We start from the raw sequence: 15,001 nt of genomic DNA, 5'->3' as shown, positions 1-15,001 counted from the left end.
ATAAACAAACAAATGGGTCTATATAAAACTAAAAAAGCTTTTGCACGACAAAGGAAACAATCAACAAGACAAAAAGACAGTCCATCAACTGGGAGAAAGTATTTGCAAATCCTATATCCAATAAGGGGTTAACTTCCAAACTACATAAAGAACTCATCCAACTCAACAATAAAAAAGTGAACAACTCGATCAAACAATGGGCAGAGGATATGAACAGGAACTTTTGCAAAGAAGGTCTATAAATGGCCAACAGGCACATGAAAAGATGTCCAACACCACTAATTATCAGGGAAACACAAATCCAAATTACAATGCGGTATCACTTCACACCTGTCAGAATGGCTATTATTAAAAAGATGAGAAATAACAAGTGCTGGAGAGGATATGGAGAAAAGGGAACCCATATACACTGCTGTTGGGAATGTAAACTGGTGCAGCCACTACAGAAAACAGTAGGAGATTCTTCAAAAAATCAAAAATAGAAACATCATACGATCAGCTATTCCACTAATGGGTATTTATCCAAAGAACATGAAATCAACAATTCAAAGAGACTTAGACACTCCTATGTTCATCACAGCATTATTCACAATCGCCAAGACACGGAAGCAACCGAAGTGTCCATCAACAGATGAATGAATAAAGAAGATGCATTATATATATACAATAGAACACTAGTCAGCCATAAAAAGATGAAATCTTGCCATTTGTGACTACATGGATGGACCTTGAGGGTATTACGCTAAGTGAATTAAGTAAGACAGAGAAAGACAAATACCATATGATTTCACTCATATGTGGAATGTCAACAAACCAACAGATAAACAAGGAGAACAGATCAATGATTACCGGAGGGGAAGGAGGTCAGGGCAGGGCAAAAGCAGTAAAGGTGCACACATGTGTAGTAACAGATGGAAACTAGACTTGGTGGTGAACACAAGGCAGTCTACACAGAAGCCAAAATATAATGATGTGCACCTAAGATTTACATAATGTTATAAATCAATGCAACCTCAATAAAATAACAAAAAATAAAATAAAATATAACTACGAAAATCTTAATCGATACACAACATAAAGGATGTAAATTACAACATCAATATCATAAAGTGTTAGGAAAACCAAAGTGTAATGTTTGAATGATATTAAAGTTAAGTTGTTATCAGCTTAAACTAGACTGGTTAAGATGTTTTATGTAAGCCTCAGGTTAACCAAAAATAAGATACCTAAAGATGATATACATACAAAAGAGAGAAAGAAATCAAAGCATATCAACCTAAAAATCATCAAGTCCCAAAGGAAGACAGGAAGAGAGGAACAGAAAACCTACAAAACAGACATAAACCAATTAACAAAATGGAATAGTAAGTCCTTACCTATCAATAATTACATTAAATATAAATGGATTAAACTCCCCCCCCCTCAATAAAAATAAATATAGTGGCTAACTCACCAAGACCAGAAAAACCCCAACTATATGCTGCCTACAAGAAACTCACTTTACATTTAAGGACACATACAGGCTGAAAAAACAAGGGATGGAAAAAGATATTCCATGCAAAAAGTAACCAACAGAGAGCAGAGGTGACCCTACTCACATCACACAAAATAGACTCTAAGTCAAAAACGCTCACAAGAGATAAAGAAGGTCATTACATAATGATAAAAGAGTCAATTCAACAGAAAGATATAACAAATATATATATATATATACACACACACACATATATATACACACACCCCCAAAATCAGACAACTTAAATACATGAAGCAAATACGGGCAGATCTGAAGGAAGAAAAAACAATACAATAATAGACTTGAATATCTGACTTTCAATAATGGATAGAATATCTAGGCAGGAAATCAATAAAGAAAGTAAGACTTGGACAATACTACAGACAAAACAGATCTAACAGACATATACAGAACATTCCACCCAAAAACAGCAGAACACACATTTTCCTCAAGCATACATGGAATATTCTGTAGGATAGATCACATTATAGATCACAACACAAGTCAACAAATTTAAGAAGACTGGTATCGTCCCAAGTATCTTTTCCTACCAGAATGAAATGAAACTAGAAACCAATAACATCAGGAAAATTCACAAAGATGTAGAAATTAACATACTCTTGAACAACCATTGGTCAAAGAAGAAATAAAAAGGAAAATCAGAAAACATCAAGACAAATGAAAACACAAAATACCAAAACTCACAGGATGAAGCAAAAGCAGTACTAAAAGAAAAGTTTGTAGCAATAAATGCTTACATTTAAGAAAAGAAAGATCTAAAATAATCTAACTTTAAGGATCAAGGAACTAGAAAACGAAGAACAAACTAAGCCAAAAGTTAGTAAAAGGAAGAAAATAATAAAGATTATAGCAGAAATAAAGGAAACAAAAAATAGAAAAGAATTTTGATGAAACTAAGAGTTGGTTTTTTGAAAACATAAACAAAATCAACAAACTCTTAGCTAGGCTAAGAAAAAAAGAAGACTAAAATAAATAAAATTAGAAACAAAAGAGGCATTACAACTAATGCCACAGAAATAAAAAAAGATCATAAGGGACAACTATGAACAATTATAGCCAAAAAACTGACAGCTCAGAAAAAATAGATAAATTCCTAGAAACATACAACCTACCAACACTGATCACAAAGAAACAGAAAGCTTGAACATACCAATAATAAAGAAAGAAATTGAATCAGAAGTCAAAAACCTCCCAAGAATGAAAATCCCAGGGCCAGCTTATTTCACTGAAGAATTCTACCAAACATTTAAAAGAGAATGTCAATGCTCGGCAACCTCTTCCAAACAACTGAAGAGGTGGGAACAACCCCAAACTCATTTTATGAGGCCAACATTACCTTGATATCAAAATCAGATAAGGACACTACAAGAAAAGAAACACAGGCCAATAACCCTGATGAACATACATGCAAAAATTTTCAACAAAATACTAGCAAACCAAGTTCAATAGCACATTAAAAAGATCACACCATGATAAAGTGGGATTCATCCTGGTATGCAAAGACGGTTCAACATATACAAATCAATAAACGTGATACATCACATTAACAGAATGAAACATAAAAATCACATGATCTTGATAGATGCAGAAAAATCATCTGACAAAATTCAACATCCACACGCAATAAAAACTCTCAACAAACTGGGTAGAGAAGGAACATAATAAAGGCCATTTTTGACAAGCCCACCGCTAACACATACTCAATGGTGAAAGGCTGAAAGCTTTCCATCTAAGATAAGAGTGCCCACTCTCACCACTCTTATTGAACAGAGTAATGGACCTCCTAGCGAGAGTAATTAGGCAAGAAAAAAAATAAAAGTATCCCAATCAGAAAGGGATTGTCTCTGTTTGCAGATGACATAATCGTATATACAGAAAATCCTAAAGACTCCACCAAAAAACTGTTAAAACTAATCAATGAATTCAATAAATCTTCATGTTACAAAACATACAAAATTCAGTTCCATTTCTATACACTAACAACAAAACATGTGAAAAAGAAATAAAACAATCCCATTTACAATAGCATCAAAACAATAAAATACCTAATAATAAATTTAGCCAAGGCAGTGAAATATCTACACACTGAAAACTGTAAGAAATTGAAGAACACACAAATAAATGGAAAGCTACTCCATGCTCACCGATTAGAAGAATTAATATTATTAAAATGTCCATATTACCCAAAGTGATCTAAAGATTCAATGCAATCTCTACCAAAATTCCAAAGGAATTCTTTCACAGAAACACAAAGAACAATCCTAAAATTCATATGGAATCACAAAAGATCCTTACTAGCCAAAGTAATCTTGAAAAGAAGAACAAAGCTGGAAGTATCACACTTCCTGATTTCAAACTGTATCATTAAAGCTATCATAACCAAAACAGTATAGTACTGGCACAAAAACAGACACACAGATTACTGGAACAAAATAGAGAACCTAGAAATAAACATACATAGTCAACTGATCTTTGACAAATGTGTCAACAATACAAAATGGTCAAAGACTAGTTTCTCCAACAAAACAGTGTTAGGAAAACTGGATATACACACGCAAAAGAATGAAACTGAACCATTATCATACACCATACACAAAAATCAAACTGAAATGGATTAAAGACTTAAATGTAAGACCTGAAACTGTAAAACTCCTACCAGACAACAGGGGAGAAGCTTCTTATGTAAGTCTTGGTAATGATTTTTCGGATTTGACATCAAATGCACAGGGAACAAAAGCAAAAATACACAAACGGTATTACATGAAACTAAATGCTTCTCCACAGCAAAGGAAGCAATCAACAAAGTAAAAAGGCAACCTACAGAATGGGAGAAAATATTTGCGAACCATATATCTGATAAAGTTTAATATCCAAAATATATAAGGAACTGCCACAACCTAATACCAAAAAATCTCCAAATAAGTCAATTTAAAAAAAGAGCTAAGGCCCTGAAAAGACATTTCTGCGAGGAAGATGTACAAATGGCCAAATGGCCAAGAAGTATATACAAAAGGTGCTCAGTCACTAATAATGAGGGAAATGCAAACCAAAACTTCAGTAAGCTATCACTCTACACCTGTTAGGATGGCTACCAGCAAAAACAATGAAAGGTTATGTATTGGAAAGGATGTAGAGAAAAGGGAACCCTTGTACACTGTTGGTGGGAATGTAAACTGTTGCAGCCACTATGGAAAACAGTATGCAGATTCCTCAAGAAACGAAAAATAGAACTACCATATGATCCAGCAATTCCACTTCTGAGTATATATCCAAAGGCACTGAAATCAGGATCCCAAAGAGATATTTGCATTCCTGTGTTCACTGCAGCACTATTTACAAAAGCCAAGACATGGAAGCATCCTAAATTTCCATCAACACATAAACTGATAAAATATGATACTTACACACAGTAGACCATTATTCAGTCTTAAAAAAGGAGGAAATTCTGCCATGTGCAACAACATGGATGAACCTGTAGTACACCATGCTAAGCGAAATAAGCCAGACACAGAAGAACAAATACTGCATGATCCTACTTTATGAGGAATCTAAAATAATCAAACTCATAGAAGCAGAGAGTAGAATACTGGTTACCAAGGGCTGGGGGGAGTGGGAAAAGGGGAAGTAGTGGTATAAGGGAACAAAATTTCAGTTATGCAAAATGAATAAGTCCTACAGATCTACTGTACAGCATACTGCCTACAGTTAACGATACTTTATTGTGTACAGTCACATGTCACTTAACGACGAGTTTACATTCTGAGGAATGCATCATTAGTTGATTTCCTCATTGTGAAAACATCATAGAGTGTCCTTATACAAACCTAGATCTGACAGCCTAGTATACACCTAGGCTATATAGCACTAATCTTATGAGACCACTGTCATATATGCGGTCCATTGTTGACTGAAACATCACTACATGGCTCATGACTATATTTAAAATATTACTAAGAGGCCAGATCTCATGTTCCCTGTAGGACATTTGGTCCTGTCCAAAACGTTCATCAGACTTTTGGGTCATGCCAAAACATCTGTGATATCTGGTTATATTGGTCCTATCCAAAATGTCCATGGAAACACCGGGGTCCATTGCTAAAAGGTCCTTGATATTTATTCCTGTCCAAAAACACTGGGCATGGACCAAATATGCTCATGGACATTTTAGATAAGACCAAATGTTAAGGACTACTTGCCACAGACCAAATGTCTTACAGACTAACGTCTGATAAACATTTTAGACAGGACCAAGTATCAAGGACCTTTTGTCACGGACTCAATGTCTTATGGACATTTTGGACAGAACCAAATATCTGCTAGTCCTTATGTTAAGTGTGTTTATCACATACATACACAAATAAAAATAAGACAAGAGGGGAAAAATTCATATAGAATTGCAAGGGACCGAGAATAGGCCAAATAATCCTGAAAAAAAAGAACAAATTAGGAGAACTCACATTTCCCAATTTCAAACCTTAATACGAAGCAACAGTAATCAAGACTGTGGTACCAGGACAAGGACAGACATATATATCAATGGAATAGAATTAAGAATCCAGAAATAAACCCATGGAATTAGCCATCTGATTTCAAAAAGGTGCCAAGACCACTCAACAGAAAGAACAGGCTTTTCAACAAATGGTACTGGGATAACTGGATAAGCACATGCAAAGGAATGAAGTTGAAATTTTACCTCAGACAATATGCAAAATTTAACTCCAAAGGACTAAATGTAAGAGCTATAACTATAAAATTTCTTCTCTTGGAAGAAAATATAGGAGTAAATCTTCATGACCTTGGATTTAGCAAAGAACTCTTAGAAATAAAACAGAAACTAAGGAACTAATGAAAAAATAGATAAAGTGGACTTCATGAAAATTAAAAAGGTGTGCTTCAAAGGACACCATCAAGAAGGTGAAAATGCAACCCACAGAATGGGAGAAAATATTTATCATATATCTAATAAAGGACTCGTATCTAGACTATAAGGAAATCTTACAACTCAATAATATAAAGACAAATAACCCCATTTAAAAATGAGCAAAAAGTTATGAATAGACATTTCTTGAAGAAAAATACACAAATGGCCAAGTAACAAATGAAAAGATGTTCAACATCATTAGTCATCAAAGAAATGCAAATCAAAACTACAATGAGATACCACTTCACACCCAGTAGGATGGCTAGAATCAGAGAGACAGATAACAACCAGTGCTGGAGAAGATAAAAAGAACTTGGAACCCTGACACACCCCTGGTAGAAATGTAAAATGGTGCAGTCATGTTGGGAAACACTCTGGCAGTTCCTCAGCTCAACAGAGTTACCATTTCATCCAGTAATTCCACTCCTAGGTACATACCCAAGAGAAACGAAATATAAGTCCACACAAATACTCATATACAAATATTCATAGCAGCATTATTCATAATAGCTAAAAGGTAGAAACAGGCAAAAAGGGTAGGTAAAACGTGGTAAGTCCACATAATGGAAAATTATTTGACCTTAAAAAGGAATGAGGTACTGATACATGCTACAACTTAAATGAACCTTGAAAACATTATGCTAAGTGAAAAAGCCAGACACAAATGTTTACATACTATATGATCCCATTAAATTGAACATCCAGAATAAGGAAATCTCAAGAGACAGAAAGTAGATTAGTGGTTGTTTACAACTCAGGTGGGGGTATAGGGACATAGAGAGGTGATAGCCAAAAAGTACAGAGTTTCATTTTGAGGTGATAAAAATGTTCTAAAACTGTGGTGATGGTTACACCACATATCCGTGAATATACTGAAAGCCACTGAATTGTACACTTTGGGTGAATTGTAAGATATTTAACTTATTTCTCAATAAAGCTGTTTAAAAAAGATTATAAAACTTTAATGAAAGACATGCCATATTTCTTTTAATGTAAGACACATTAAAACACTAAGGAATTGAAATACTGCCAATAAAACTACGAACAATGATAAAAATACCTCAATTGTGAGAAACATGCCAATTTCAGAGATATTACGTTGTTAAAAATAATAATACTTTACTTCATATTTGAAAGCTGTTAAGACGACAGATCTTCAAAGTTCTCAACAGGGGTCAGCCCCATAGCCAAATGGTTAAGTTTGTGCGCTCCGTCTTAGCAGCCTAGGGTTTGCATGTTCTGATCCTGAGCATGGACCTACATACTGCTCATCAAGCCATGCTGCGGCAGCATCCCACATATGAAAAATAGAGGAAGACCGCCATAGATGTTAGCTCAGCAACAATCTTCCTCAAGCAAAAAAGAGGAAGACTGGCAACAGATGTTAGCTCAGGGCCAGTCTTCCTCACCAAAAAATAAAAATAAAGAAGATAAAATTAGATCCTTACTCCATATCATACACAAAAATGGATTCCAGAGGAATTAAAAATATAGGGGGAAAATGGGAGAAAAAGGCAGGTCCAAAAAATGGCAGATGAGGAACACTTACCAGAAAAAATACAATAAAGCAAAATTCATTCATTCATTCAAAAAATATTTATCAAGCTCCTACTATGTGTCAAGCACTGCCACAGACACTGGGAATACAATGATGCATAACACAAAGTCCCTGCCCTTATTGAGCTTACAGATCAAATATAAATTTTTTTAAAAAAAGAGTGAAACAATCTATTTTTTTTTTTTAAAGATTTTATTTTTCCTTTTTTTCCCAAAAGCCCCCCGGTACATAGTTGTATTTTCAGTTGTGGGTCCTTCTAGTTGTGCTATGTGGGACACCACCTCAGCATGACCTAATCAGCGGTGCCATGTCCGCGCCCAGGATCCGAACCCAGGAGACCCTGGGCCGCCGACACGGAACGCAAGAACTTTACCACTTGGCCACAGGGCTGGCCCCCGAAACAATCTATTTTTAAGAGGATAGATACATAGACTTTTCTGGAAAGATTTATAAGAAACTAGCAATAACACAGTGTTTTGGGGGAAGAAACTTGGGTAGCTGAGAGACACATTGCTAAAAAGATTACTTTTCACAGTATGTGCTTCCTTCTGTAACTTCTCAATTTTGCATCATACACATTTTACATGAAGGAGCACCTATTTGTAGGAACTAATCTTCAAACAAACGTAAGAGTTGTACAATAGTGAAATGAGTTGCTCTGAACTTAAAAGTACTTAAGCAGAGGCTGAAGGCCATCTGTCAGAGACGTTACTGAAGAAATTCTTCTAGGGGTTAGAGACCAGTGAATTAATTATTCTCTAACATCTCTTTTATTTGCATGATTCGAGGATTCCTCTCCACTTATGGTATGGCCCTCCTAAATGTCCAGTCTATAGTTTCCTCATTTATTTGATAAATACATGTGATCACAAAATGTAGGTAAAGACAACCCCATTCCTATCCCTAATGGCTGCCTCAGATCATAGAAGCTACTACTACACAAGCCAAGTATTCTTCTAATTTGATGTCTGCAAGTAGCTACCTACATTAAACAGGCTCTTCTTGTAGTTATCCACCTTCCTTATACACACACCAAGCACAGTGCCTAGCACACAGCTGACAGATTACAACCTGTGACAAGCAGACTTCTAACATGTCCCCCAGGGATCCCTACTTCCTGGTATTCTTGTCCTATGTAATCCCTTCATCTTGAGTGTGGGCTTGACCTAGTGAAAGGCTTCTAACAAAGATAAAAAGTGATGGGATGTCACTTCCATGAGTTGATCATGAAAAACTGTGACTTCTGTCTAGCTAACAGACTTTCTACTGCCTTCTGTGTTTACAGACTTAGATGGCACAAGTTGCCAAGATGGAAATATGGCAAAGAATTGAGGGCAACCTCTGGGCAACAACTAGAGAGGAAGTGAATTCTGCCAACAATTATGTGAGCTTGGAAGCAAATCCTTAGTCGAGCTTTAAGATGACTACAGCCCAGCTGAAAACTTGACTGCAGCCTGTGAAAGACACTAAAGCAGAGGACCCAAATAAGCTGTGCCCAGATTCCTGAGTCACAAAATGTAAAACAAACGCGTTAAGTCACTAAATTTCAAGATAATTTATCACAGGATAATTTTTCTATCAAACTTGAAAGAGTAGGGTTTCAGGTGTTCACTTTGGGTAAAGGTGTAACCTCTAATGTAGCAGTACAGGCATTTTTCTAATGGCAAGAAACTTGTATCATAGGCTTTTCAAGTGTAAAACATTATCAACCTTCTTTGTTATCTCATTCTACAGAGATAACCAGTAAGTGTAATGAACAGTTTCATAATCTCCCAAAGTTGTCTCCAATGTTTTTTACTACTACTGAAGCGCAGCAAAGCTGCTTAATATTCATTTCTAATGTGTGTTTCTTAAAAACTAATTTCAAGGGATATTAGTAGATACTATAAAATAAATATTTCTGTGGTCAAGTAAGTTAAGCAACTACAGAGTTAAAACCAGGTGTGTTCCTTCACTGAAGTCCAAACTATCAAAATGGCATGAGATTGAGTCAAGTGAAAGGAAGAAATAAAAACTGTCTTTGTTCATGGATTATATGAATATCTCGGTAGAAAATCTGAAAGCACTGGGGGAAAACACTCCTGGAACTAATACATGATTATAGCAAGGTTGCAGGACATAAGATTAATATACAAAAGTCAACCACTTTCCTATAAACTAGCAACGAACAAATGGAATCTGAATTTAAAAACACAATACCACTTACATTAGCCCACAAAAAATGAAATACTAAGGTATAAATCTAACAAAATATGTACAAGATCTATATGAGGAAAACTATAAAACTGTGATGAAAGAAACCAAAGAACTAAATAAATGGAGAGATATTCCATGTTAATGGATAAGATGACTCAAAACTATCAAGATATCAATTCTTCCCACCTTGATCTACAGATTCAATGCAATCCCAATCAAAATCCCAGCAAGTTACTTTGTGGATATCAACAAACTGATTCTAAAGTTTATAGAGAGGCAAAAGACTCAGAATAGCCAACACAATATTGAAGTAGAAGAATAAAGTTGGAGGACTAACACTACTCAACTTCAAGACTCACTATAAAGGTACAGTAATCAAGACTGTGTGGTATTGTTAATAAAGAAACAGGTCAATGGAACAAAACAGACCCACATAAATATAGTCAACTGATTCTTGACAAAGGGGAAAAGGCAATAACAATAGAGAAGACAGTCTTTTCAACAAATGGTGCTGGAACAACTGGGCATCCATGTGCAAAATAATGAATCTAGATGTAGACCCTACAACCTTCACAAAAATTAATTCAAAATGGAGTTTGATCTAAATCCAGACCTAAATGTAAAATGCAAAACTTAAAACTCCTAGAAGATAAAATAGGAGAAAATATAGATGATCCTGGGTTTGGCGATGACTTTCTAGATATGACACCAAAGGCACAATTCATGAAAGAACGAACTGATAATGGATTTCATGAAAATTAAAAATTTCTGCTCTCCAAAAGACCCTGTCAAGAAAATAAAAAGACAAGCAATGTATTGTGAGAAAACATTTGCAAAAAATATATCTGATAAAGGACTGCTATTCAAAATATGCAAAGAACACTTAAAGCTCAACAATAAGAAAACAATATGATTAAAAAATGGGCCAAAGACCTTGCAAGACATCACAAAAGAAGGTATACAGATGGCAAATAAGCATATGAAAAGATGCTCCATCACAACATGAGGAAAATGTAAATTAAAACAACAAGGAGATATCACTACACATCTATTAGAATGGCCAAAATTCAGAACACAGACAATACCAAATGCTGGCAAGGATGCGGAGTAGCAGGAATTCTCATTCACTGTTGGTGGCAATACAAAATGGTACAGACACTTTGAAAGACAGTTCAGCAGTTTCTTACAAAACTAAACATACTATCCATCAGTTGCACTCCTTGGTATTGATCCAAGGAAATTAAAACTTATGTTCACACAAAAACCTGAACATGGATGTTTATTGGAGCTTTATTCATAATTGCCAAAACCTGGAAGCAACCAAGATGTCCTTCAGCAGATGAATGGATAAATAAACTGTGGTACAAGCAAATAATGGAATATTATTCAGCACTGAAAAAAAAAGAGCTATCAAGACATGAAAAGACATGCAGGAATCTTAGATGCATTTTACTAAGTGGGAAAAAAGCCAATCAGAAAATGTTACATACTGTATGATTCCAAATATATGACATTCTGGAAAAGGCAAAACTATGGAGACAATAAACAGATCAGTGGTTATCAGCAGTTTGGGGAAGACAGAGATGAATAGGCAGAGCACAGAAGACTTTTAGGGCAGTGAAAATACTCTAACGGTAGATACATGTCATGATAATTTTGTCCAAACTTATAAGAATGTATAGCACCAAGAGAGAACCCTAACATAAACTATTGACTTTAGGTGATAATGATGGTCAATGTAGGTTCATCAATTGTAACAAATGTACCACTCTGGTAGGGGATGTTGACAACTATGATATAGATAGACTATGCATATGTGGGGATGGAGTATGTGGGAAATCTCTGTATCTTCCTCTCAATTTTGCTGTGAACCTAAAACTGCTCTAAGAAAAATAAAGTTAAAAAAACAGTTGTAAAATATAAAACAAGTATTTTTTTTTAAAAGATGACAACTTTTAGGGGTTGGCCTGGCAGTGTAGCGGTTAAGTTCGTGTACTCTGCTTGGGCAGCCCAGGGTTTACAGGTTCAGACTCCAGATGTGGGCCTAGCACCGCTCATCAAGCCACGCTGTGGCAGCATCCCACATAAAATAGAGGGAGATTGGCACAGATGTTAGCTCAGCAACAATCTTCCTCAAGCAAAAAAAGAGGAAGATTGGAAACAGATGTTAATCAGGGCCAATCTTCCTCACCAAAGATAAATAAATAAATAATGAGAACTTTCAGAGTCTGATTATTATGCTTTTATAGACTCATTTACTGCCACATTTAACCTCATAATATCTAGTCATACTGGACTATTCCATTTCAAAAGAATTTAATATTTTCATGTCTTAGTGCAGGCTATTGTCTTTACCTGAAATGCCCGTCACCTCATTCTACCTCTCGTAAAGCTCCTAATTCAATCTTGAAGATTCACCTCAAATAACTACTTGGTGGCATTTTTGACCTACCTCTTCCCTCCCCCTTTCTTTGCAGAATTAAAAATTAGCTTCTTCCAAAATATTTTCTTAATATTCTATTTATAGATCTTGGTTGTTTACTTGTTCACGTTTCTAAATTATTAATTTCTTCAATGTTGCAATCCTACTAACCAGCACCTATTTCAATTCCTGGTATAGAATAGGTACTCAAAATACATTGGCTGAATACATATATGAATGGCAAAGCAATATGATTGACATAGATGTATGAAAAAGAAAAGATATAGCTAGGTACTTATAAAAAATAGTAAAACAGAGGCCGGCCCTGCGGCCGAGTGGTTAAGTTTGTGTGCTCTGCTTTGGCAGCCCAGGGTTTCGCAAGTTCGAATCCTGGGCATGGACATGGCACCATTCATCAAACCATGCTGAGTCAGCATCCCACATGCCACAACTAGAAGGACCCACAACTAAAAATACACAACTATGTACCAGGGGGCTTTGGAGAGAAAAAGGAAAAATAAAATCTTTTAAAAAAAATAGTAAAACATTCATTTTAATATAATATGATCTTGAAAGATACAGCAAAGACTATTTTTCCTTAATTATTACATAGATTATTAATATAATTGTGAGAAAAACATACAATCCAGCAGTATCCTCTATCAGTAATTCTCCAGCAGTGATATAAGTAGGGTACTTGAACTTTTTTCAATACTTCTTTATTGTGAATGTCATTTTGCATTCTTACAAAAACTAGAGGACGTTTCCAGTCAAATATTTAAGTTTTACATTACTGCTACACACATATATCACATTTCCATCAGCAGATGACAAAAATGTCACATACCAAATGAAACTGATCCACTTTGGGGATTCCATCTTCATTTGTCTCAAATTCCTGATTTTTAACAGAGAGCTGTTAAAGAAAATGAGAATGAATAAACTCCCAATGTACCAAAACACCAATCCTACAGCAGAGTCAAATCTGGAACTCTTCAGATTCTGGTGAGCATTTACTCAAAATAAGCACATTAGCTCTTGTAGGATAAAAACACTTTTATAATAATAACTACTTGTTTACAAGCAACCAACACAGTTCCTGGGACTTCTAAAGTATCAATCACAGTTGACACACACACTATAAGCACTTTTAATACTTCTTCACCTTATAAGCAAATATATTCAAAACTTAATAACTTACATCATGTTGCTTCCCCCAAAGCTCATATGTTATGTACAAAGAAAATAAACTAGGTAAATTGGCTTCATCCTTAATACCTAACCTGTGTTCAAGAAATACATCTTAAACTTCTAAAAACTATTAAATATGGAGAATTTCTTACATACACAAAGATATTCTGAATCCCACGTATTCACCCTGCCCCAACAACCATCAACCAATGACCACCCTTGCCCTATGCACAAACCCATATGTATTACTTTTGAGGCAAATCCTATACATCTCATAATTTCACCTGTAAATGTAAATTTCTAAAAGATAGTCTTTTATTTTGAGACTGTCACAATATCACACTAAAAATTTAATAACTCTTTAAATAAGATATCCAGCTTTCAAATTTTCCAACATCTCATAAATATCATAAATTATTTTACTGTTATACAGTTTATTTAAATCCAGATCCAAATAAGTTCCATACACCGTAATTAAAACATGAGCAAAAAGACTTCTGGTCTCTTCCTGCTCCTCACCACTAAGTACACTATAAAGTTTGGAAATAACATAAAAGACAACCAAAGGCAATCTCTGAAAGGCCAAACAGGAAGGCAAACTGGGTAGAGACCGTAGGGCTAGAGGAACAACACAGTGACAAACTGGGTAGAGACCACAGGACTAGAACAACAACACAGTGACAGGGCATCTTATGACCACCCCCCAATCCAAAAAAGAAAGTGATCCAAATAGAATAACATCAAAGAAATTAATAAAATTTCTGAAAGCTAAAAACAAAGAAAAAATCCTGAAAGCAACCAAAGACAAACAAAACATTCCCTACAAAGGAATATCCATTAGAATAAGAGGATTTCTCATGTGAAACCATGGAAACCAGAAGGAAGGGGCACAACATTTTTCAACTGATGAAAGAAAAGAACTTTCAACCACAAATTGTATATCCAGTGAAATATCCATCAGAATGAAGGTGAAATCAGGATGCTCTCAGATGAAGGAAAACTAAGAGAGTTTGTCAGCAGAAGACTCTTACAGAATGGCTAAAGGAAGTACTTCAAACAAAAAGGAAACGAATAAAAAAAAGGGGTTTTGGAGTGTTAAGAAGAAAGAAATAACAATGGAAAGAACAGAAATGTAAGTAAATATCAAAAACTATCCTCCTCATCCTGAGTTTCCTA

General features: G+C 35.2%; 1 protein-coding gene across 1 annotated transcript in view; it reads right to left on the bottom strand.

Moving 5' to 3' along the window:
• Positions 1-15,001, bottom strand: part of STK31 (serine/threonine kinase 31) — a 117,905-nt gene that overhangs the window by 11,236 nt on the left and 91,668 nt on the right. Inside the window, exon 23 of the mRNA XM_046670652.1 lies at positions 13,482-13,550. Coding sequence (XP_046526608.1) covers positions 13,482-13,550 — 69 coding nt within the window. The remainder of the gene's footprint in view (positions 1-13,481; positions 13,551-15,001) is intronic.

This window comes from Equus quagga, chromosome 8 (assembly GCF_021613505.1).
Source record: "Equus quagga isolate Etosha38 chromosome 8, UCLA_HA_Equagga_1.0, whole genome shotgun sequence".
Taxonomy (NCBI): Eukaryota; Metazoa; Chordata; class Mammalia; order Perissodactyla; family Equidae; genus Equus; species Equus quagga.
This window is presented reverse-complemented; position numbering and strand designations above follow the sequence as displayed.